Genomic DNA, 23,720 nt, shown 5'->3' with positions numbered 1-23,720 from the left:
CCCGGGGGCCGCGTCACCGCCCGCCACCCCCCTCCCCAGCGGCAAGCCCGGCCCGAGCCATGCTGCTCCTGGCGGCCGCCTTCATCGTGGCCGTCGTCCTTCTCCTCTACATGGTGTCGCCGCTCATCAGCCCCAAGCCCCTCAAGCTGCCCGGCGCGCACGTCGTGGTGAGTCGAGCGATGCCTCTCCCCGCCCCGATCCCGGCCGCTGCTGGCCGACCGACCGCGGGGGAGCGGTCCGGCTGGGCGGGATGAGGGAGCGGGGAGGCCGCGGCCGCCGTGTCCCGGCAAAGGCCCGGCTGCGTCTGCCGGGGTGCTGGAGCGCGGCCCTCCGCGGGAGGGGGAAGGCGCGGGCTGAAAGGAGAGCCGGGGCGAGGAAACGGGCGGGCTGACTCGAAGGGAAGCGGGCAGACGGCACGCAGCGCGGGTATCCGTGTCCACGAGCAACGTTTTGCTTGTCTGTAATCAGCGTGGTAGGAGCGAGCCTTTTTGGGGGGGTTATCTGGGAAAATGTAGCTTTTGTTTGAACAGTACCCCAGGTGCGTACCGCCGAAAGCTGGACGGCTGCAGGATGGGGAGCGACAGCCGGGGGCCTGCGGGTGCGGCACGTGGGTGCGTGAGAGCGAGTCGGGACAGCGGTGCTCCTTCAGTCGGATGGCGGGACTAGCTGTAGTTCGCCCGGGTGTGCTCTGCGTAGGACAGCTGTGCTGTTTGCTTGTTGAATCTGCTTGCGGATCGCCCTCCTTACAGCAGGGCTTGGGGTAATGCAGCAGTTAGACTTTTGAGGTGCGAAGGGATTGACAGCTGCTCGGCTCTGGGGATATGTATATATATATATATGTATGTATGATATATGTATATATATATATTTTAGCTCCCTGCGGTGCCTTGTTTTTTTGTTTGCATTTTTGTCTGCCTATTTTAGGACTGCTCTTTGCAGGTAGAGCTGTCCATGCTTCAAGCTGTCCAAGTTACGACAGTGTTCCTGAGTTACTTGGTGCAGTGGGTATTGCTGGGTACTGTAACTGGCTTTACAGCATCATGAGATATTAGACCGTGAGTGAAGGCTCTCTCTTTGAGTCTCTTCCCACAGCAGTAATGCTTGCTAAGCAGGAATCCTTCTGTACTGCGTAAAAGCAAAGGTGAAACAGGATAAGGGTCTTCTGCAATGCTCACGTGAAAATAAAATAATAAACAATAAAGTGGTGTATTCCATTCCAGAATATTGTTCACTTGTTTGTTTTTAACCTGATTATCCCAAATGTTGTCTTTTCTTCATGTCATTACGCTTTTTTCAAAGCTACTCTGCTGGTTCTTCGGTTTTCAAAGAACCACTTCAGTTGGCTCACATAGAAAAAGACAAAGAATAATCTCGTGGGAGAAACCTTCCCTCACAACAGCTACTGCTAATTATATTAGCCACGTAAGCTGAATTTGACACAAGTGAAGGTCTCAAAATGGCTATTCATAGGACTATAGAATGGCCTGGGTTGAAAAGGATGTCAGTGATCCAACTAGTTTCAACCCCCTGCTATGTGCAGGGTCGCCAACCACCAGACCAGGCTGCCCACAGCCACATCCAGCCTGGCCTTGAATGCCTCCGTGGTTGGAGCATCCACAACCTCCTTGGGCAACCTGTTCCAGTGCATCACCACCCTCTGGAGGATTAACTGTATTGATACACCAATAGAAGAAAGACTGTAGGTATTTATCAGCATCACCTTTCTCATGGTTTTGTGCAAACCATTGACAACCTTACAAATCTGTGGGTGATGAGCTTCAGTGGCATTGCTGCTGGGAGAAGCACTTGTTTGACTTTGGCTTCAGTTATACTCTGAAAACATTCATGCAAACAAATGAAGTGTGGAGCATTTGTTTCAGAATTTTAGTTTTTGGATATAGAGGTGCTGCTAATAACCCTGATGCTGTTAAACTTGCATGTTTGGATTTCAAATGTTTGGGTGAATTGTGTAAGGAAAAATACTGGATGATAGTTCTGTAAATTTGAAACTGTGCTCATGGAGTCTTTACGCATCACATGTGCAATGTGAATTCTTGCATCATATAATGGGAGTGAGTGCTCTCTGCTACTGAGATTATCAGAAGATTTAATGAAAATACTCAGGACTCCAGCACCGTTCCAAGAATTCCTTGAAGTGTTTTCACAGAAGAGGTCAAAATCCGTTTATATGATCTGTATATGTAATTCCTCCTTTGCGTGTGCAAGAGAATACCTGTAGTATTTCTTAAAGAAGGTCATTGGATGTGTTTGGACACAATTGTGTATATTGTTTCCTAGCAGTTACTTGTTGAAATCTCAATTTAAATCAGCATTTTTTTTCGCAGTCAATCATTTGTAGAGGCTGTTTCTCTGTGCTCCTAACAGTTGTAGTGGTTAATATAGCTAGGTGTTCAAGCTATGAGGACAGGAATCTGAGGCAGAAAATGTGTGGTTATTTTTTGTTGTTGTTGTTGGGGTTTTTTTCCCTCTTGTCCTCTCCTGGAGTCACTTCTGTGATGGAAGTGCTTGCTGTGTAACATGAGGTATGCTTTAGAGAGGGATCGTGACCACAGGAGTCTCTTCTAGTCAGTGAGGAATGGAACTCCACAGAACTCCAAATTACTGATCTCATCTTGTGGGGGGGTTTTTCTGTTCCGTATCTGCTGTGTGTTTTGGTAACCTCAGAGGGCACTGTTAAATAGAAAGGACTTTGCAGCTATCAGGTTGATTCGAGCATCAGGTTTTGCTATGTAGTAAAACAAAATGCTTTTATATGTATGTTTGCTTTTGTGTGCTAACTATGGCAGGAATGTAAGGATGTTTGCTGCTTGTGATTGTCTTCCTTTCAGTTTGAGCAGAGCCTTTCACTTGGACTTAGTTGAGCTTCAGCATACCTGAGCTAAAGGTGTAAGGGCCATCTCACGACTAGGAGTAGTTTCAGCAGTTCTGTGCAGAGCCCATCAGATAACGGCAGCAGGCTCTGGGTGTTCAGGAGTTCACCCATCTCTGTGTCTCAGCTTTGTAGCTCTTGCACTGGGAGCACTGTGACCTGTGGCTTGGATGCATCAAGAGGTTCAGCAGGAGGTCATTTGGAGTCCAGTCAGGCACACCAGGCAATCGGAGTAGGTTACAGGGATGTTCTGTTTCAGTGGAACTAAATACCTGCTGTTAGAGCACTGTCTAGAAGCACGAAGCCAGCTTGCATCCTGTGCTGCTGCTAAGTGAAAGCTAACAAGCCCTGCTGGAAAGAGCATATCAGGTCTTCATTTTGACTGCTTCTGATGATAGTTGTGGTGATTTGGAATTGCACTTACTCATTGATCGTTGAGTTGTCCTTACTGTTACGCTGCACCTCATGGTGCATGTTAGTAACAACCTCCAACGTGTTAGTAACAGCCTTCCACCTAAACACTGAAGTTCCCAGCTAACTGATTCTGCCTTTTGTCACTGACCTATCTGACATGAGCCCATATCTAACGTTCTTGGGTATGTCTGTAAAATAAAAACTTCCTTTTCTTGCTCGACTTCAGACCTCGTCTTTCTGAAGTGAACGTTAGTGTTGTCTGACAATCCAGAGGCTATATACCTTCAAAGAATTCCTCAAACACTGGTGTAGTTGACCAGTTCATGACACTTAGCAATTTGTACAGGTGGCAATCAGCTGTGCCTCAGTGCTGTGCCAGAAGTGAGAATTGGAGCAATCTTCCACATGCGTTCATTAGTTCCTGTGCTGATGTATCAACTGCTGCTGAAAATCTGTAAAAGGTCATCTGTGGAACTGAAGTTTGCTTGAATACATCAAACTGAATCTCTTGATCCTTCTAGAGATTTATTGGACTCTTGAAAGATGCTTTGGGAATAAAAAAAATTTAACTCTTGTGAAGAATTAAATGATGCTGAGATTCTGCTGGAGTCCCCAAACATTAACACTCATCCTTTACTCAGAATGCAGGAGGAAGTTTTTCACTCAGAGGGTGGTGATGCACTGGAACAGGTTGCCCAAGGAGGTTGTGGATGCCCCATCCCTGGAGGCATTCAAGGCCAGGCTGGATGTGGCTCTGGGCAACCTGGTCTGGTGATTGGAGATCCTGCACGTAGCAGGGGGTTGAAACGAGATGATCTTTGTGGTCCTTTTCAACCCAGACCATTCTATAATCTGCAGAACAGAACAAGCATCTTGAAGTCACCCACAAAGGTTGGTGTAGTGAAGAGTCAATTAGAAGATGATTTGAAGTGACTTTCTCTAATAGAGGAAGTCTATGAAGCTCTGTATAAGCTGGAGTTAGTCTTTGTAAGTTCTTGACCCATTACAGCAGACAAATTAGACAAAAAATGTAGACTATGTTGAAAATAAGTTTTCTGAAGTTACACGATCACCCTTGGTGTACTGAGCTGTTTTGTTTGAAGGTTTGTGATGAGACATTCATAAGAAAGAAGAGTTTGGTGACTCATGGGAGCGTACTTCTAACTCTTTTGACTTTACTGCCTCCAGGAATATGAAAGAATTTTGGAGGTAGTAAGTCTGAAAACAAAACTGAGGCATGTGCAGATGAGACTGGGAGCCTTTGCTCTTCCACTGATTGGCTCAGCGTGTTCCATTTCTCATAGTTGAAATAGAGGTGATACCTTATTTTCTCTGAAGTCTTGACAAAGAGCAGAAGTAACAACTTCCAGAGGAATATGAATCTCTTTTTCAAATATTTAAGCCTGTGTTTCAGAACTCACTTCATCAATAAAGCATTCCGGTATTTTCTCAGTGATATGCTCTTAGAAGAAGATTCAACAAATTTTGCCATACAAGGAAAATACAACTCTGTATTGAAGGACCAAAGGCATGTGCAGACACTGGGTTTAAATGAACAAATCACCTGGAAGTCATGTCAGGCAGAGGCTTTTATCTTTATCAAGAAGGGCAGTTGGGTCACCATCTATGTTTTGTTTTAAATGGAGTTTGCAAATAGATTTTTCATGAGGGCAGTGAGGGGACGTTAAGGTGACTTTAACCTGTTTATTAGTATGGGGCTGTAGCCATCACCTTGTGTTTTCTGCAGTCAGACTGGTTATTTCCTGCTTGCATGGAAGACCACTGAGAATTATGGTTTAGAGGAAGAAGGAAAGGCTTGTGGAGGCTTAAAACTGGGATCCCCACAGAAAGGCATTGAGGGATGGCACAGGCAGTTCAGTATCCAGATGCGAATTGTGAGACGTGCTCTACAGCAGATCAGCTGTCAAATCAAGGATGTTTATTTAATAAAAAAGAAGATAACTTTTAAAATTGTGTTTGTTTACATGATGTTTTTGGCAGACTGGCTGTGATTGCTCGCTTTATGAATTTTTGGAGGGGCAGTATGTAATTGTGTTCTTAATAGTGATTTCAAACTTGTAACTATTACTGTACTTCAAAAATAAGTTAATCAAAGTGAGAGTGGTCTGAGTGAGCCTGACAAAAGAAACATGAAGAAATACCACCAAGGTAAAGCTGATATTTGGGGCAGAAAGAGTTGCCTGACAGGGCGGTGAGATTTTGTTTTTTCATTCATACTGAGTAAGAAAACTAACTTCTGTATATCTTGTGTATTCATAATTCACTGGATAATATTTGAATCTCAGTACACTATTAGAGTTTTGATTTGATTTTTATTGTGGTATAGGAGTATGGATGACAATAATGGACTAACTGACTTTCACATAACTTCTAGGTAACTGGAGGCTCCAGTGGAATTGGAAAATGTATTGCTATTGAATGTTATAAGCAAGGTGCTTTCATAACACTGATTGCAAGAGATGAGGTAAGCATATTTGTATTTTTGCTGGCTACACTATATTAATGAAATTGGTATGGCTGAGGAGTAATTTGGGAATTGATAATTACTCATTCTTTTTTTCACTGTATGCTGTAAGGTGGTCCTAATAATTGAAATTAATGTATTTTCAGGGTAGAGATGGCTGCCTTTTTAAGAGGTGTATCCAAACATAAGATTTGTGATGGGCTTGCATTAAAACTCTTCTGTTGCTATCACATGGAGTTGATGTTTTGGTTGTATATTCATAAATCTCTAAGATGAATATAGGAAAGTGTTATCATTAGCTGATGATAATGTTCTTGTTTTTAGAGAAAGTTTCTAGGGCTTCTTGAAATACTGAAGACTAATATGTGCTGCTTTTGCTGTTCTTGTTATCCATTTCAGAACAAGCTGTTACAGACAAAGAAGGAAATAGAAAAGTACTCTGTTAATGACAAGCAGGTAAGATCACTGTTACCTGTAACTGTTGTGTTTCAAGATAGTCACTTCAGCATAACTCTAGTAGTCTGGTTTTTAAAACCAAGCTCACAAATAGGTGAGGCCTCACTTGAATTCAAACAATTCCAATCTGTCCATATGTGATGTTCCAAACTCTGGTACATTTGATGTTGCCTGGTTAGTACACTAACTTTTTTCTCAGAGAAAAAGATTGGTATCTTTGGCTGTAGGTGTAACAGAATTTTTTTGATAGCTGCAGTTTGCTGTCACTTGATAAGTGTTTGTATTGTTCAAGATTGAGGAGAATAACCTACTTTTTTCAAGTCTCTCTTCGAGAGATCATAAATGCAGCAATTGTAATGGGGAATAAATCTAGGTATTTGTTTTCAGAATTTGTTCCCTATGTTGTGCTGTGTATTGCTGTTTCCCTGGCAAAGCACTGAGGTTTCTAAACACTGAAGGTACTTCAGTAAATAAATAGTGTACTTATGCTTAATGCACTGTTTTAATGCATTAATGCTTGCTGGACTACTAGCTGTTAAAGTAGGGGCAGCTTTCTGTGTTCAAAAAGCACAATTTCGAGATGAAATATTACCATGTTTTTTTTCTTGATACTCATAATTGAAAGGAAAAGGGAAACAGCATTGAGAACATTGCATCTTTGATTTCCTCTTTCTCATGTTCCAGAAGCTGATTCTTACTTTCATTGTTACAAATGCAAGCAATTTGTTTGTGATAAGGAATTTAGAGTCTATTGGATGTAATAAGTCACTTCTTTAGTCTGGTAAATTAGGAAGTTTGATATTCTCTTGAAAAGAAGCAATGGAGGAAGATGAACACTGGGGAGCTAGTACTATAATACAGTAGTACTGTGGTACAATAATGCTAGTACTAGCTGATATAAATGAAGATATCAAGCAAACTCTGATTCTGTCTTTGCTCATTCCTGTCAAATGGCTCAAGGTGATCTTTCTGTGCACGTTGTCTTACTCAGATCAAATTTATTTTGAAATATTAATCATGTGAGGTGAGGAGGAGCAACGTTTTGTCCCCTTTTAAAACAAATAAATCCCGGTAACAGTTTTCCTTTAGCTGCTTGGTTGACAACCCTGCACATAGCGGGGGGCTGAAACGAGATGATCATCGTGGCCCTTTTCAACCCAGGCCTTTCTATGGTTCCATGCTCTGGTCTTTTCCCAGAGTTGTGATGAATTTTGTCAAACACTGTCAAAATGCTCTTGTTAAAAATCTGTCCAAGCTTGACAGATGTGGGCTTACACTTTTATTTTCTGAAGAAGAATACTAGGTATACCTTCAAGAGTCTCAGTTAAAATTTCACTAAGTTCAAGACTGAACAAGCTTCAGTGTGGGCTAAACAGGATTGTTTTAACACTAGCAAATTTAGACTTGTCTGTACTTCCACTGGCTGTAGTGGGAGTGCCCTCGTGTATCTATTGTTGAGTTGTAGTCATTGTCGCAGGGAAGACTGCTAAATTCAAAGAATACAAACAGAAAAAGCAGAGTGTCTGGAACAGCAGATAAGAAGCTGACAAATGAGGGCAGCTGAACAGACAGAGGCTGTACAAGAAGATTGCTGAAAGCATGGAGTTGTCTGGGATGGATTGGCAGACTACAGAGGCTGTTACATTTGCAAGATGTCAAGCTAGGGAGCAAAAATCCAGAGGAAATACCAGTTTTTACCTGATTATATGCTGTATGCATTCTGCTCACGTATGTATATGTAATACTAAGTAGCATTGAGAACCAGGATTGTGGTGTCTATATACCTTTAGGTGTTTGATTTGGCGTGTTTTCTCTGAAAGACATTTATATGTGATTTATTTAGAATGTTGACAGTGCAGCCTGTACAAATAAAGGTGTGCAGTGGAATGAAATACTTGCCCATGATTTTTTTTTTTTTTTTGGAAATTTTTAAAAACCCCTTTCCTAGTATGGAATATTCCTAGCTACTTCGCTGGGAGTGGAATTTAGCTTTTATTGAGAAATAAATGCTTCAGGAATGATCAGACAATGCTCTATTAGAACAAAACGTGAGGAACTGGAATGAGGATATTGGACTTCCTGGCAGCATAATCTGTTTATTAGGACCACATTCACAGTGCATGCTCTGGACTGGAGATAATCAACTTAATGTAGCAGAAAGGAAATACAATAATAGAAGCAAAAAGATGAATTGTATAACGTGGTGTTAGCCAATACAAGCATTGCTAGTTCCTGAGTATATTGTTCACAGTATGATTAACTGATCTGTGGCCCGATGTCCAATTTTCATATGGAACTGTGATTATTTTTTTTTTTAACCTTGCTGATCTTGTGAAGGCATCCAGATAGTAAATCAGTGTTATCTTAGCTCAGCTGTTATTGTTGTTCTCAAACTTACGGTAAAGATAAATATTTCTAAAATCTACAAATGCCCTGAGGGGAGATGCTTGCTGGCCAACCAATAACTTGCACCACAAGATTACTCTGACGTCCAGCTATGCACAGTGCTGGAAGGCAGGAATAGCCAACCTGCTGCACAGGAATGGCAAGCAGATTCTGTTTATGTAGCTGGGAAGTGTTGCAGTCTGACCAGAGGCAAAACTGACAAATGACTGGCTGCCAAAGCAGTTAGTTACACTTTGGTAAGCTTTTCTTCATTTTTGTTGGCATGCTTCATGACAAGTGACCCTGATGACACTCGTTAGAAACTGGCGATGACTTTATTTCACCTGAAACCAGCTTTAAATGAATTGAACAAAGTAAAGTAAGGCGTAGAAATCGGGATGAGAATGTAGCAGTCTCTACTTTTATTATGGTATGTGATTGCTTCTCATTTCAAGATACTGAGTTGCCCCTGAATGTTGCTGATTGTTTAGCAGAGAGGATAGTCTCTTTGTAAATCCCTGGCCAAGTTGGAGTTGGCTGTGATCTTAGAGTTGGTGATACCCCAAAGTCAGTGCTTCCTTTGGCTGGAAGTTGACTGGACGATGTCTCCAAAACTTAGATTCTGAGATGATGTTGCTAAATGTAACCAGCACTTTTAAAGAAAAGCAATACCTAACTTCCAGCTGCAACAAAACTTAAGGCAATTGCTGTCTCTCTTTTAATTTTTGTTATTTATTTACATATCCTCCCATGGGCCAGTGTCTATTTTCATTTTCTTGTGTCATTCAAACTAAATCCATAATCTCTTGTTCCTGGACAAGGAGTAAATGTTAAATCACGTTTTAGGCATATGTAGCACTGTGCCACTAATCAGTTCTTAGTCTTGATTTTTTTCTAATTTTGTCCCTCATATGACCTAATTAAGCAGTGTGCAGTTTCTTTTGTAAGGCTTGGGACCAACCATTCTTGGACTTAAATTATAAAATTTCTTTCATTTTCCTTTTCTAGGTTGTGCTATGTATTTCTGTTGATGTATCTAAAGACTATGAACAGGTGGAGAATGTTCTAAAACAGGTGAGGCAACTGTTTTACCTGTGTGTGTGTGTGTGTGTGTGTGTGTGTGTGTATACATGTGTGTGTATATATATATATAAATGTCATTTCTGTGTGATGTGTTCCAAGTGGTAACATAACTTATAATGGCACTGTACTATATGAATGCTTTTTCCTGCTAGAGAGCTTAACTTCTGTCCTCTTGCAGGCTCAGGAAAAGCTGGGGCCAGTTGACCTGCTTGTAAACTGTGCAGGAACATCAGTTACAGGAAAATTTGAGGATATTGAAGTGAATTCTTTTGAAGTGAGTGATCATGCTTTATTTCATTGCAAGTAATTAGTCATTCCCCTGTTATAAGGAATAGATTATTTTACTGTATCTTTCCAGACTGTATAAGTAGCCATATATTTCATTAGTGATGGTTTTTGTATGCATTTATAGATTTGCAAGGATTGCAACTTATTTTTTTTAACCTGATTATTGGTCCATGGATAGTTCAGAACAGTGAATTTTGCACCTGGGATAGGGAAGGACCTCAAGATGGCAAGGAAGGTTGATATGTGCTTTTATTTATTCAGTGAAAGACACTGAATTTCATATGGTCTCTTTTTTTCCTGGTGAAGATGTGTGGGTCTTTTTTCCCGTATTTTGAATCTGTTTAAGAGGAATCCATCTTGCCAGCATTCAACTCTGAGGTGCACAAATTGTTAGTAACTTTATGCAGCTTGATGGGAAGGAAAAAAAAAAAAAAAAAAAAAAACCAAAAAACAACACAAAAACAAACAATAAAACAACAATAAAGCCCAAACCAAAATGTATATTTAAAAAAACAAAAACATCCTCTCTTCTTTTTGGTTACTTTGATTCCCACCTCATCACTGAGCCACGTGAAAATGCTAATTAGGCTTGATACTAAATAGGCATAATATTATAGTAAGTGTAACAGTAAGTGTAAATAATCTGTTTTGTTGTTTGTACAGGCCACCAGTTGTGTTTTAGGTCACAGAATCACAGAATTGTAGGGGTTGGAAGGGTCTTCCAGAGATCATCAAGTCCAACCTCCCTGCCAAAGCAAGTTCCCTACACCAGATCACACAATCCAGGCAGGTCTTGAACATCTCCAGAGGAGGAGACTCCAGGTCCTCAGGAGAATGAAACAGAAAAATTCATCTTACTTGTCTACAATGAGAGCTTGTGCATATGTACAAGGATTTATTTTTTTCTGCTTCTTTTTTAGGAAGCCCTTTAAACTTTCATTTCAGTATGTTTTTGTACATTGTGTATAAACGCATTGCTTTCTAGACACTGTTCAAGTCAGTTTTTTGTAATTTACCCTTTTTTCTTTGTGAAGGCCATAGTAATTCACATTATCAGTATCCTGAATGCCATTAACACTTGTATATGCAGTGCATTTTCTTTTTTATCTTATGGTGAGATTCTTAGCTATAGAATGGTTTATGAAACTAATACAGGAGAAAACAATTGTTTACTTTGCTAGCTGATAGAAATAGAAATCTAGTGGAGTTTGATGTTAAAGCAAGCCTCAGTAGGGATTTTTGAGAAATAATACTAAGCATCTGAAGAATTCTGAATCTGTGACTCAGATACCATTTCAATATCCTTTTTTACAGAGATTAATGGCAGTCAATTATCTGGGTAGTGTTTACCCGAGTCGTGCAGTGATCTCTACCATGAAAGAACGGCGGATGGGAAGGATTGTGTTTGTATCATCTCAGGCTGGGCAGTTGGGCCTTTTTGGTTATACAGCCTATTCTCCAACCAAGTTTGCTCTTCGAGGATTGGCCGAAGCCCTGCAAATGGAGGTGTGTGAAATGATTGAAGTATTCTTGCTTGTAAACAAGAACATATATTTTCACTAGCTGCTAAGCACGTTTTTATTTCAGTAGTCTTGTGCAGCTCTGCTGATACCTGTTGCGTTGATGCTTCTTTGGGAGCAGTACAATCATATTGCTCTGTGCAGGACTGTGGAAACTAAGCTTTCAATTGCACAAGAGAGAAGAAACTTAGTTTGTTTCTAGAACTGAAGATGACCGCATACGAACTTATATGTTCTATTTATCTTATGTCTAAATATCTTCTATTTTAATGAAAGGGACTTGAATTTTAAGCAGAATGGTATTGAAGATCTCATGGTTATGTGAGGGGTTGGTGTGTAGGCCTGTGATTCCCAAGCAGATTGCAAGGCAATGCTAAATGAATGGTATGTGAGCCATATGAGACAGTAAAACTTGTAAGCTTGAATTAATAACCAAATCCTCTGTTCGAAGTGGTTCTCTCTTCTAGACATTGGTATATGTGAGCTTTATATATTGCAGTGTTCTAAGCCTACGTTTAAGTTGAGACAAAAAGCGAAAACAACACTGTTTTCATTATTTGATAAGATGAGGCTTGGAAGCATGTCACTGCAGTAAGACAGGTAAAATTGATTGGGAAGTGATTTTCCTTAATCTGTTTGGTTCTAGACCTTGCATGATTACTGTTGTTTTCCTTCAGTGTAGTGGATGGTGTTGGTCAGGATTACAGGGTTGTGGCCTGCAGAGCAGTGAGACTGCTGAGTCTGTCTTCAAACTGGTGATATATTTTTTTGTTGAATTCTTAAAGGTGTTTACCAAACAAGGCAACACAACCATATCTTTAAAATCTGTGTTTTCTTCCCCATTTGACAAAGCTCCGAGTCTTACAGGTGTTCAGCGCGTGGATGATTTATCACCACAAGCAATCTGAAGAAATAAAGCAAGCGTGAATTTAAGAGAAATTAACAAAATTATTACTGACAGCCTTTACATTTCTCTCATAAGATAACACTTCTTTTTTTGTGAACTGCAGGTCAAGCCTTATAATATCTATGTAACAGTGGCCTATCCTCCAGATACTGACACACCAGGCTTTGCAGAAGAAAGTAAAACAAAGGTAAATCATCCTTCAGCAACACTGTAATGGTTATAAAGGTAAATGGTTGAAAAGGTATACTTTATAATAAACAGTGCATTTCAGGTATCATTCACTTCTGTAGTACTTCTCGAAACAGTGCATATTAAAATGTTTAAAATGATCAAACACTTTGGTTTTTATCAACTTCACTGTCCAGTGTAGTTTACTCTGGCTTTAAATGGAAGAACTGCTTAACTTTAATAGCTGAAACACTAATAAGCTTTTCTGCATGCAATCTGAATGTTGCAAAATAGCAAACTAAAGCCACTGTAACTTGTTTTGATATAAAAGCTTGATGAGCCACAATAGTGTACCTTTTTTTCACCTTTTGATATTGTGCTGTTAGGATGGTCCTGGCAGATGAAAGGAAAACTCCAGTTCTTCACTGAGATGTGCAAACCAACTGTTCTATGTGAATACGTGTTAGGGCACAATTTTATATGCAAGAACAACCACTATTAACGTAGAAAGGAAGCTTTGTCATTCTGTTTGGCACTACTGCTTTTTCAGAGAGGTGTATCAGTGGTTGCCTTTTTCATTTAGCTTAGCTTAAAGCAGGTTTTGACCTTCAGAAATTTAGTTGCTTCTCATCACTTGGCAAATTCCTGTGCATAAAATGGAATATCAAAAAAGGGTGCTGGCAGTGCTACTTTTGAGCCCCTGTTTACGCTGATGTGTCTGCTAACCATGCAGTGGTATCTGTAGATTAGCCACGTTTAAGATGCTTCATCTAATATAATGTGTAATAGGAAATTGAGGTTAAGTTTTGCTTTGTCTTTCACCCTTTCTGTAGGAATCAGTAGGGACTGTGTAACACAATTCTTTGTAACTTCTTGGTAATAGATCTTCTGTATTAAACATACTTCCACACATCCACATAAAGAATTACACATCTGCAGATACTTGTGTAGTTTGCACATTCTTTGTCTTTTCTTCATAATAGCCTGCTGCGGGGAAATATACTCTCCAGCAAAACGTTCTGTTGATCTCAGATTTCTGTTTAAGGGGAATCAGTGATGTGTATATATATATGACTTTTTTTATATCAAAAAGGCATTGTCTTTTAAACACGTTTATGCATCGTTTTAGCACACATGAAGTCTTTTTGTTGTGTGACTACCTTGATACCTTAAATCACTGCAATATTCTGTCATTTAACAGTTCAGAATGTCATTCATTTTGGTTGCATTTATTTAGTACTGCTGAGTTTAGAACATCTGTTTCTGTGGTTTGCATCTCATTAAGGCTAAGCTGTTTTATTCTGTAATCATCGCTCATAGTTAGTTTAAGCAAAAAAGTCAGCTGCAAGGATGCTTCTTCCTTGTGTTTAATCACTAAGCTCTTTTTCTGAGATAACTGCGTGACAAATCGTAACAGTGCTTTGACTGGCTAATCAGATGGAGTATTTGATGGTTGAGCTCTGCCTGCCTTTTTCTCAGCATGTCATTAACTTTAGTGAGACGCCCTCGAATAGCTGCTGATTTTTCCAAAACTTCAAGTACTGTAGTGGATTTTCGACATCTGTATCTCTCGTGGATTTTGTCGACACTGGCCAGTGAATTAAACTTTGCATGGGTTATGAAATGGAGATGTAGTGACACAGGCCATACCACCGTAGGAAAGCAGGTGAAAGGTGTTTGTGTGTGATTTCCTCTGCCAAAGACACTGACTTTTTTTTTTTTTTTTTTCTCAATACATGTTTAAAAAATAAACCAGTGAGCCTGGTCAGCACATGGGGATTCACAATTTCACAGATACTAAAGATTGAAATTGAGAGAGAAGCCTGTAATTTTCTTCCCTAGAAGTGTGGGATTTTCAAGAAGTGTGTGTGTTTCAAAGGATTAATCTTAAAATGCTTTATGGATACTAAGTATTTGACTAAGTTTGAATGCTTCCATTCAACTTCATTAAATCTAATTCAATTCTTCTCTGTAACAAATTACTTGTAACCACTCTTCTATTCCTAATTTAGCGCAGTTTGTTCTTTATCAACAGAACCATTTATCTTCATATATTTATCATTCAAACAGCTTGCCATGCATTTAGCTCCAGCATTATAGAAGCAAATAAATGACAAACAAGCTTCTGAATACTTCTCAAACCTTTTTACTGCTTGCTCTTAAAACAGATCAGACTTATTTTTGTAAAAGAAATTGTGACTGATCAAATTGCTGTGGCTGCTTTCTTCTAGTAAGGTAAAATGACATAAATGCTCTGAAACACAAAGTGAAATACAGTGTTGGATTTTGGTGGGTATCCTGTGTGGTGTTTGAGAAACAAACAAAAAAAAATTAAGCAAAATCTCACAAAACAAATTCATAAGGCATTTAATTATTTAATTCATTAAAAGAAAAAATGGAGGCATTGAGGAGACATAGCTTAAGCATTTTTCTGCCTTCTGAAAATCAAATACTTGGAAAGAACACCATCTCCTTTTTTGTTGGTAATAAATTCCAAGGGGGAAAGTACTGCCTAGAAGCTGGCAGCTCTCCTTGTAAAACTGCTACTTGTGAAGGTGCTTTTTCTTTTCAGCGGATGTTTTAAGTGACAGAACGGTACCACTTATAAGCAGCACCACCACCTGCACTGAAAGACCCAAAACCAAAATTTGTCCTTCGTGTTTTCTTTCCTGTGTGTTCTGAGTCCAAATTCTAATGACATTTTTCTATTAAAGCCCTTAGAGACAAAGCTCATTTCTGAAACCTCATCTGTTTGCCAAGCGGAACAAGTGGCCAGAGTTATAGTCAAAGATGCCATAGTAAGTAAATCATTTCTTAAAGTATGACCTTCAAAGGAGAGACCAAGATGGCTTGTAATGCTTAAGAGCATGATTGAGCTAAAAATAAGATCAATTTACAAGAAGTGGTGGTCTCTCCTTAGTTTGAGCAGGAAGTTTCTTTCTATTCCTCTTTTGCGGCTGTGCCTACAAATGATTTTGTGCCATCTTTTTGAACTAAAATGTATCCAAAGTTGTCCTTTAGAATAAAAGGCTGCCTTGGGATGATACAATGTCTCAAAAGCAGGTTATGGCTGTGTTTCAAAGCACTGAACTATATTGGCTTTTTATGTATCAAATACCATTTGTCTAACCTCAAAAGCTTCTTTGACAGTCTAATTTTTCTTGAATATGAGCTTAGATCAAAATGATTTTAAAATAAATGGAAGATGTCTAGCCTTTTTGGCTATAAATGTCTAAAGTATCTGATTTATGAGTGATTAGAATACAGTAAGATATTCTTAGTTATAAAGGAGCATTGCATTTTTAGGAATTGTAGAGATTTGTGCTGAAGATTGCCTCTTAACAAAATAAGAAGCAAACAGCAAGGACATTCTGAGGTGGAAATAAAACTGGAATTTAATATCCTTAGAGTACAGCAATTGAATCCTGTCTGTTATTATTTTACAATTCTACATTACAATACTTTTAACAAGGTTTTGAGCAACTTTCACAATAGCTTCACAAATGCAGCAGATAAGTGCAAAGCCACGCCTGGATTTGGGGTGGTGAGTTTCAAAATGCAGTATGTCCTCACGTGGTATTCTGCACTGGTAGTTAAGGACAACCAATCCGGTTTCCAATCGTAAGCATCTGATCTTTTTATTCCGTTCCTTCCAGCGGTGGTCTATTAGTTGAGGTGTGGTCTTTATGCCGTCAAACCCTCAGCTGAGAGACTAAAATTGAAACTAAAAGGTCGTTCTTGGACTGTAGGAACTCAGTTCTCTCAGGTGTGTGTTGGGTAGTACTTCACTCACATATCATCTCCTCTACTGCTCTAAATAGATAATTGTGATTCAGGAACACCCCTCCACTCCCCTTTCACTTCTGCGCTCCACAGTCATCGTGCATTGTGTCAGGAAGCCTGTTTTCCAGCATAACCTGCTAGGAGAAAAAAATAAATGAAGTGGGAGAAGCCCAGGAGTCAGAGTTACAGAGTTGCAGTCTTTTCTGATGAGTAGTCCCCCCCAAAAAAAAAAATCCACACCTTTTTCTCCTGGGGAGCCTCCCCTTCTGCTGTTAGTTGAATCTCTTAGTATGCAGTGTATTTGGCAGTTTTGAGGACAGCCAATCAAAGCCGTTGATATAAGTGAAGGTGAACCTTTTGCACAGTGTTTGAAGGACACCTCCTCCAATAAGTCTCACACAGTAGTAACCTGATTTGGGGAAAAAAAAAAAAAGTTTAGCAGTATTTTATTCTTTGAGTACAGCAGTGATTGGTGATCTGACAGAAATAGGGTGTAATTCTCTCTGAAACGTGTTCACAGGGAGAATGTTGTGCATTTTCTCTATCAGTAGGCATAGTTCAAGAAGAAACATAGAGCCTTTCTAGCATACAAAGAAATTCTTAGAAATCTATCACACCTCTATTTTTAGGGAGTGTCTTCCAGAATGTTGCTGTATGGTACAAAATACTTCTTAAAACATAGGCTCTTAATTGTGGTCATATTTTTTACATTGAGGTATTCATTCATAGTGACATGAAATTAAGTATGATTATTATAAATAGCTGTAAAATTAAGGCATGTCATGTTTTGCCACAACTGGGTAAATTACATTTTCCTTAATTACTGTTTTCCTTCCATTCAGCAAGGGAACTTTAACAGCTTTGTTGGATCAGATGGTTACATGCTATCAATATTGACAAGTGGAATGTCACCAGTCACTTCTATCACTGAAGGTCTTCAGCAGGTAAGGTTTGCAAAGGCCTCATAGTCACAATTCCTTGTAGTTTAAAATATGTAGAACGTTATGCAAACATTGATTATTTTTTCATCAAGTAGCTGTCAATACCGTGGAGGCTTGGATTTAGGAAACTGGAGCAATGTTCTTGAGCTGAAGCAGCAATGTGGCAAGAAAGCAGAGATAACTACACACTGCTCAGTCCCGGACTGGAACATAGTTAAGAATGTCTTCATATGTTTTTTTTTTTCTTGATTACATTACCTGTATGGAACTTTTACTTCATGAGTAAATAACGCGCTACAATCCAGGATCATAAGTGAATTGAAAGATGTTTCTCTGTTTCCAGGTTGTTTGCATGGGCATTTTTCGCATCATTGGCCTCTTTTACCTAGGAAGCTTTGACAGCATAGTTCGACGCTGCATGATGCAAAGAGAAAAATCTGAAAACACAGATAAGACTGAATAATCTTGAATTGAATTGAAAGAAGAATGTCAAACAGTCCTGGACAGCTTGCTGCTCAAGTGGGACTCAGCTTCTCTGTTGAAGGATGTAGACTGAAGGTACTTGGTTATGTGATAGATGAGTCCTCTCAAAAGCAATGAAAGAAAACAGAAGCTTAACTCCAGAAAATGCCAAGCTATGCAAAAGAGAGATTGAGGATTAGCTTTTTTTTTTTTTTTTTCCTTTGGTGATTTGAGCTGGAGAGAATTTGGGAACATGTAAGTCATCTGTAGGGTAGAACGTGAGAATGGACCATGTGTGGTAATTCTGGACAAATGCTTAAGTTTTCTCACTTTGGTGCTTATGTGGAAAAAAAATAACTATACCATGACAGACTGGGCTGAAGTAGATTAAAGTCCCCTGAACAAGTCAGTACTCTTGCTAATGTTTTGGGACTGTTTTTAATTTGGAATGTTAACTTTTCCTTTGATGGCCAATCTACAGATATTTCAGTCAAAGACAGCTTTCTTTATTCTGTTCAGCACACACTTGTGGAAACCTCAAGATGACAGATGCATTTTTTTTTTTGGTTAATCTAAGGTTTCTCAGTCTGGGAGTAATTAAAAAGTATGACTTAATGTATGCATACTTTCTAAAGGGAGATGAAGAACCCATTCCTACAGAGAAATGCTAGGAGGTGTAACTGGCCCTTGAAGTATGCTGTGAACAAAAAAAAAAATCAAACCATTTTCAAGAGTGATTATGTCTTTCAACATTTTAAATCATTGGAAAAGTATTTGTCAAAGTTGTACACTCTTCTTATCTGCCAGTTTTTGCTCTGGAAGGGGAAGTAGCTTCATGCTACTGTCATGCACATTATTTTTCAAAGCCACAAATGATGAGCCACGCCAGTAGTTGATGATAGACTCGGACACTGGGCTCTTAAGGTAGCAGGAATGTAGCTTTTGGGACAGGGGACAGGGAGGAGAATCAGAATGGTATCTGTGCTTAATTTGTTTGTTACACAGAAAAACTTCTAACACAACAAGAAATTATTTAAATTCCCTCCTCTGTCCCTCTCCTCATTTGCTTGATTTACATTATATATGAATCAAGACTGCTCCATAACTGCTTCAGAATACACAGAACACAATGTTTTTTTTCTAATAAATTGCAAGTTTAACACTGGAAAAGCTTGATGCATAACAGTGATGTTTTAAGGGTGCACTATATACACTGTTTATTTAATGGACCACTATAGCAAGTGCCTTGTGAGCTTTTTTTCCCAAAAGCTGTGTATTTTGTATTTATTAGCGCCAGTGTGTTGTAAATGTCAGATCTGCCGTTTTCAGTCAGTACTCTGAACCTAAAACTACTGTTAAGACTTGGCGTTTTCACTTCCTTGAAAGTAGTATTTAAGAGCAAAGCAAGCAAAATTGATTGTTTTTAAGATGTTCTGTATACCTATTTAAGAACAGGTATTCAATTAAGCTGAGATGAGAAAGAATAGGTGGTTAACAGGGGAAAGTCTTAGAAATGTAACTTGGTTGTTCTCCCTCTGATTTCAGTTGATCACTTCAAAAACTTTTGTTCACGTAGGCTAAACTTGCTTTAATGTCTGTTTTACAAATGTATTTGGAGGAGTCACACTGGTGCTCTCATTCACAGTGGTTAGAATTTCATTGGATTGCAAACGTTAAGGCATTGCAGAATACTTCCTAAAGCCTGTGTTTTAGGTCCTGCCTCTTGATTTTCTTTAGATATGTAAAGTTGTGCATGCCTATATTATACAATTAATTTTGAGAGTACACTATATTCCTGCATTTTTTAGTCAGCTGGGCATCAGTGCAGAGAAATCTAGTCTGCATTTGTGTTTTCTGTGCTGCTTAATGTGAATGACACATAGTGGAGCATTTCTCATACATTGTCAATATTGCCATGTTTCTTAAAGCAACATAGCAATGCTATTTGGACCCAGTTATCTACGTTAGTTGTTATCCTGGTGCAAAAATCAAACATTCCTTTGATCATTTGCAAAATGATACCAAAGTGGGTGAATTGGTTATGCGGTAGTTTGGAAGACATTTGCTTCTGCAAATGACTTTAGAGCAACACAAGCTTTGAAGGTCAAGTCTTGAAACCAATAAGACTTCAGATACTTGAATTTTATAGGATCTTCAACTTGGGATATTAAAAGGCTTGCATTTAAGAAATAATTCAGAAGATTAGAGTGCACGTACTCTGATAACTGGGCCTCTTAAGAATATTTCGGGTTGGGCATCTTAAATCACCAGTCACTTTTCTGAAAATCTTGACTGAAGAATGCTCCAAATAATGACTGATTGTAGTTCAGCAGGACTGTTTGTGAAGAGGAATACTGGGTGAAAGTTAGGGCCCTGAGGTAAAGGTGCTTCAGTTCACACCTGTTTTTCCATATTGCAAGAAGTTGTATTGGCTGTAAAATTGTAGGTTGCATCCCCTCAGCAATTCTAGAAATGTGAAGCAGGCAAACTTTGAAAAGAAACAAGAATAATCTTTCTGAATGTTCCAGCTTCTGTTGTTGCACATTCGTATGGTTCATTTTAACTGATAAACTTTCCAGCTGTTTTACTGTCAAAATGGAGTATGTTGTCAAATGCAGCAGCCTTTAATGTAAACTTTTTCTTATCTCCGTTCTAAATCTACGATCATACTCATTTTAAGGTCCAATATTAAGTGAAGGAGATGCCTTGTAATCTTGTGGAATAATGTTTGAGTAAAAAATACATATATATATATATATATATATTTTTTTTTTTTTTTGCTACTTTAAATGTTACAGAACCTCTGCATCGAAGCATTTTAGCAGTGTATTAAATCCACGAGGAACTTCAAATAGATGCAACTACCATTTTGTAAAGCTGTCAGTAATTTAATCACTTGTGCCATATCAGGCAGTGTCTTGTCTCTTGTTTTCCTGGTCAGTCTTTAAGAGTCACTTTGGACTTTGATAGTCTTCTCTATTCTGTGTAGTTTCTAATGACCGTCTGCTTTAAACACAGATTTATTATAACTTTACCAAGGTGTTCATGTGCAATTTAAATGGATTTAATATTTTACTAAGACAAAAGATATAGGTAAACTTTATTTGCTGTGAAAAACTTGAGGCACTTTTAAGTGGTAAAAATACATAGTACCATTTGTTTAAAAAAAAAAAAATAAAAATTGTGCTTATTGCTTCATCTATTTTGTGCCAGAACTGTAAACTAGTTTTCAGATTTTATATTTCTCAAAATAAACGGAGGATCAACAAAACGTGTAGCTCTGAAGTTCTTTGAAGGGATGAAGAGCAGTAGGTGCCTTCATTTGCAAGGCTTGGCGGTTTTCTTTTTTTAATCTGGGATTAATTCAGCAGGATCCTGTTAATTTGGTAGAAGAGCGGGGGGGCAATACATCTCCCCTTTGCTTTGGCAGCCCAGGCAGAGGAGTGCAGCAAATGGGGGAAGATGTACGGCGCTCCATTCAGTAGTGTGTCATCAAACATAGGTATGACACTAAATTGATATTGGAAAGTGGCATTAAATTGATAAGATCTGCTTTTATTGTAGGATTGCTTCCAGAACTTAACTAGTACTTGTGCTTTCTGGAAGCGACCGTGAATTCTGATGAGCCAAGCGGTGCTCGTTCTTTCTAGTGGGAAAGAACAGGAATGAACAAGGTTAGGGTGGCTGTCTTTCTGAGACACAGTTGAACATGATCCTGTATATAAAATTATTGTACTATCTTTCAGCTTGAGAGAAAGGCTAACTCCAAGATAATACTAGTCATGGGGAAATACCCTGAAGATGGCTACTGTCAAATCCAGGATCACAGAAATTCAGTCTTTCAGAAAGCCATTCTTGCTGATTTATCCTCCAAAATCAATAATGGGTAAAGGGAGGTATGCTATGTAAAATGTTTTAAAGCTGAGGGGGCCTAAGGAGCTGAGGGTGTTCGTTAGGTAATGAGAAGTTTTGTAACAGGAGGCAGCCATATTGCATTGGGAGCTGCTGATGTTTTTCCTTTTCAGTAGAATTAGCAGGCAAAGTAGATTGCTCTTCATTCCTGTAGGCGTTTTTTGAAACAAAAATACATAGCATTTTTTAAAAATTAAATAAAACAGCAATCAAAAACTGATTTCAGCTAAGAGGCTAAACTACCTGGGTAGGGTTGTTTTTTGGTTTGCTTTTACACAGGGATAGTACCAGGCACACTCAAGTAGGTGGGTGTCCTTCCAGAGCTGACAGCAAAACCTTCAGTCGCTTGCTTTCCTCTGTCACTTGGGGGAGACTCTCATGAGACCAGAACCTTTTAAATGAGGTGTCTCCTTTGGAGCCACACCTCCCATCCTCTTTTATTTCCTTGCTTTTCAACCCCAATGCCCTAAAGTGGTGAAAGAAGACTTTGGTCATCTGCATGTTGTGGGCTGGGAGGAGGTGAAATAATGCTATTTGCTTCTTGAACAGAAGCTTGCACAGAAATAAAGTGGTGGTGTTTTTTTAATCCAAATATTGCTTGTCAGAGTTGAAAGGGAAAAAGAAGAGCAAAAGCTAGCTTGGGAAGTCTTGTTTTTGGTGGAATCCTGAATGAGGATTATAGCATCAAACCTGCTTCATGGTGCAGTGCCACCAAGGCAGTCTGAGATTTTATTTTTCAAAGCTGAAAACAAGATTGTTTTCAGCTGAGGGGGAAATCCCCAAGTTAATTTTAAACCTTTTGAGTTAGTTCTATCTAGGAGCGCATTCTGTGCTGCTAGAGAAATATAAATAAATGCAAGGGGGTAAAACAAAATGCCTAATACTATCATGCTACCAAGCACTGAGAAGCAATTTCTTTGACCAAAAGTAAGGAGTTAAATCTGTAAAGATAACAGCTGTAAACAGTGTTTAACAACAAGTCTCAAAAGAAATGGAAATGCTTTAGGCAGCTTGCAGTTTACTTGTTAGGGAAATATGCTTTTTAAAGCTGATTCGAAGAAAGTAACGAAAATGAGGTGAGTTGGTCTTTTTTTTTTTTTTCTTTTCCAAGATATTTCATCAAATAATCAATTCTTTGTTTGTTTGTTTAAGCTTTGAGAAAATTGTAAAAGTAATTAAAAAGTTAATGAGATGAAAGTTCCCATTTGTCCGGCACGTTCTTCTCATTTCCCAAACCTTTGTGCTGAAACGGAGAAATGCTTCTACTGTTTTGACTGGGCAAATTGCTTTTTGATTCTCTTTCCATAGTGGAAAGAGAAGTGGCAAGAATGTTTTTGGCAGTTTGCACCAGGTGGGGGGATGGCTCTGATACTGTTAAGACAAGACCCTGCTGCTGTGTATGAAGGGCAGGTGTCAAGGAGGAGGTTTTCCACAGGTGCTCATGGTGCCTGTCAGCTTGAGGTGGGCGCAGCCATTCTGTCTCCCTCTTGCCTTTAATCTTGAAGGAAGGGTGGCTGAGGGATAAGTACAGTAAAAGGAGCTGAAAGTCAGGAGCTGTTTGCTATTTGGATCTGCTGGATGCTATCTAAGCGTCTCGTGCTGCTGCCCTTCCTGGAAAGCACAATTAAGGCTCCATGAAGTAAACCCTAATTGTAGGTTGAGCAGGCTTCAAACTTCTTACAGTAGCATTCTGTGCTTTGCAAGCACTTCAGGCAAGAAGGATCCACTCCACACCTGTAGCATTTGTAAGACCGGGAGGATGAAAGACAATCTCCTGTTTCAGGAATGTGCTCTGAAGAAGTGCTCATTTGTTCCAGTTAACCTGCCCCTGTCCTGGTTAAGAATGAGGAAAACACATCTAAGTTCTGTCAATGCTTTTTTTTTTTTTTTTTTTTTTTTGTATACTTTTTTCAGAAAGCATTTTATACTGTAAATCCTGGCTGCTGCTGGCTGATGCTGTTAAGGCAACACTTGGAGCCAAATAGATGAGGCATCAGTATAATAAACGGTGTGACACTGAGAGCAG

The 23,720-nt window shown here is 39.1% G+C and overlaps 1 protein-coding gene across 2 annotated transcripts; it reads left to right on the top strand.

Annotated features, from left to right (window-relative positions):
* On the top strand, positions 1–22,891 carry KDSR (3-ketodihydrosphingosine reductase). Of its 2 annotated transcripts, XM_052697631.1 has the most exons (10): positions 4–167; positions 5,700–5,789; positions 6,189–6,245; positions 9,639–9,704; positions 9,892–9,987; positions 11,316–11,507; positions 12,532–12,615; positions 15,311–15,394; positions 17,222–17,323; positions 17,664–22,891. In XM_052697631.1, the coding sequence occupies exons 1-10, from the start codon at positions 60–62 to the stop codon at positions 17,781–17,783; spliced, it is 999 nt and encodes a 332-aa protein (XP_052553591.1). In that variant the 5' UTR covers positions 4–59; the 3' UTR covers positions 17,784–22,891. The 2 variants fall into 2 exon arrangements, with proteins under 2 accessions (XP_052553592.1, XP_052553591.1); XM_052697632.1 differs by lacking the exon at positions 9,892–9,987 and having other exon boundaries at positions 1–167.
* The last annotated feature ends 829 nt before the right edge of the window (positions 22,892–23,720 follow it).

This window comes from Tympanuchus pallidicinctus, unplaced genomic scaffold, assembly GCF_026119805.1.
Source record: "Tympanuchus pallidicinctus isolate F22 unplaced genomic scaffold, pur_lepc_1.0 scaffold31, whole genome shotgun sequence".
In the NCBI taxonomy this organism is placed as follows: Eukaryota; Metazoa; Chordata; class Aves; order Galliformes; family Phasianidae; genus Tympanuchus; species Tympanuchus pallidicinctus.
This window is presented reverse-complemented; position numbering and strand designations above follow the sequence as displayed.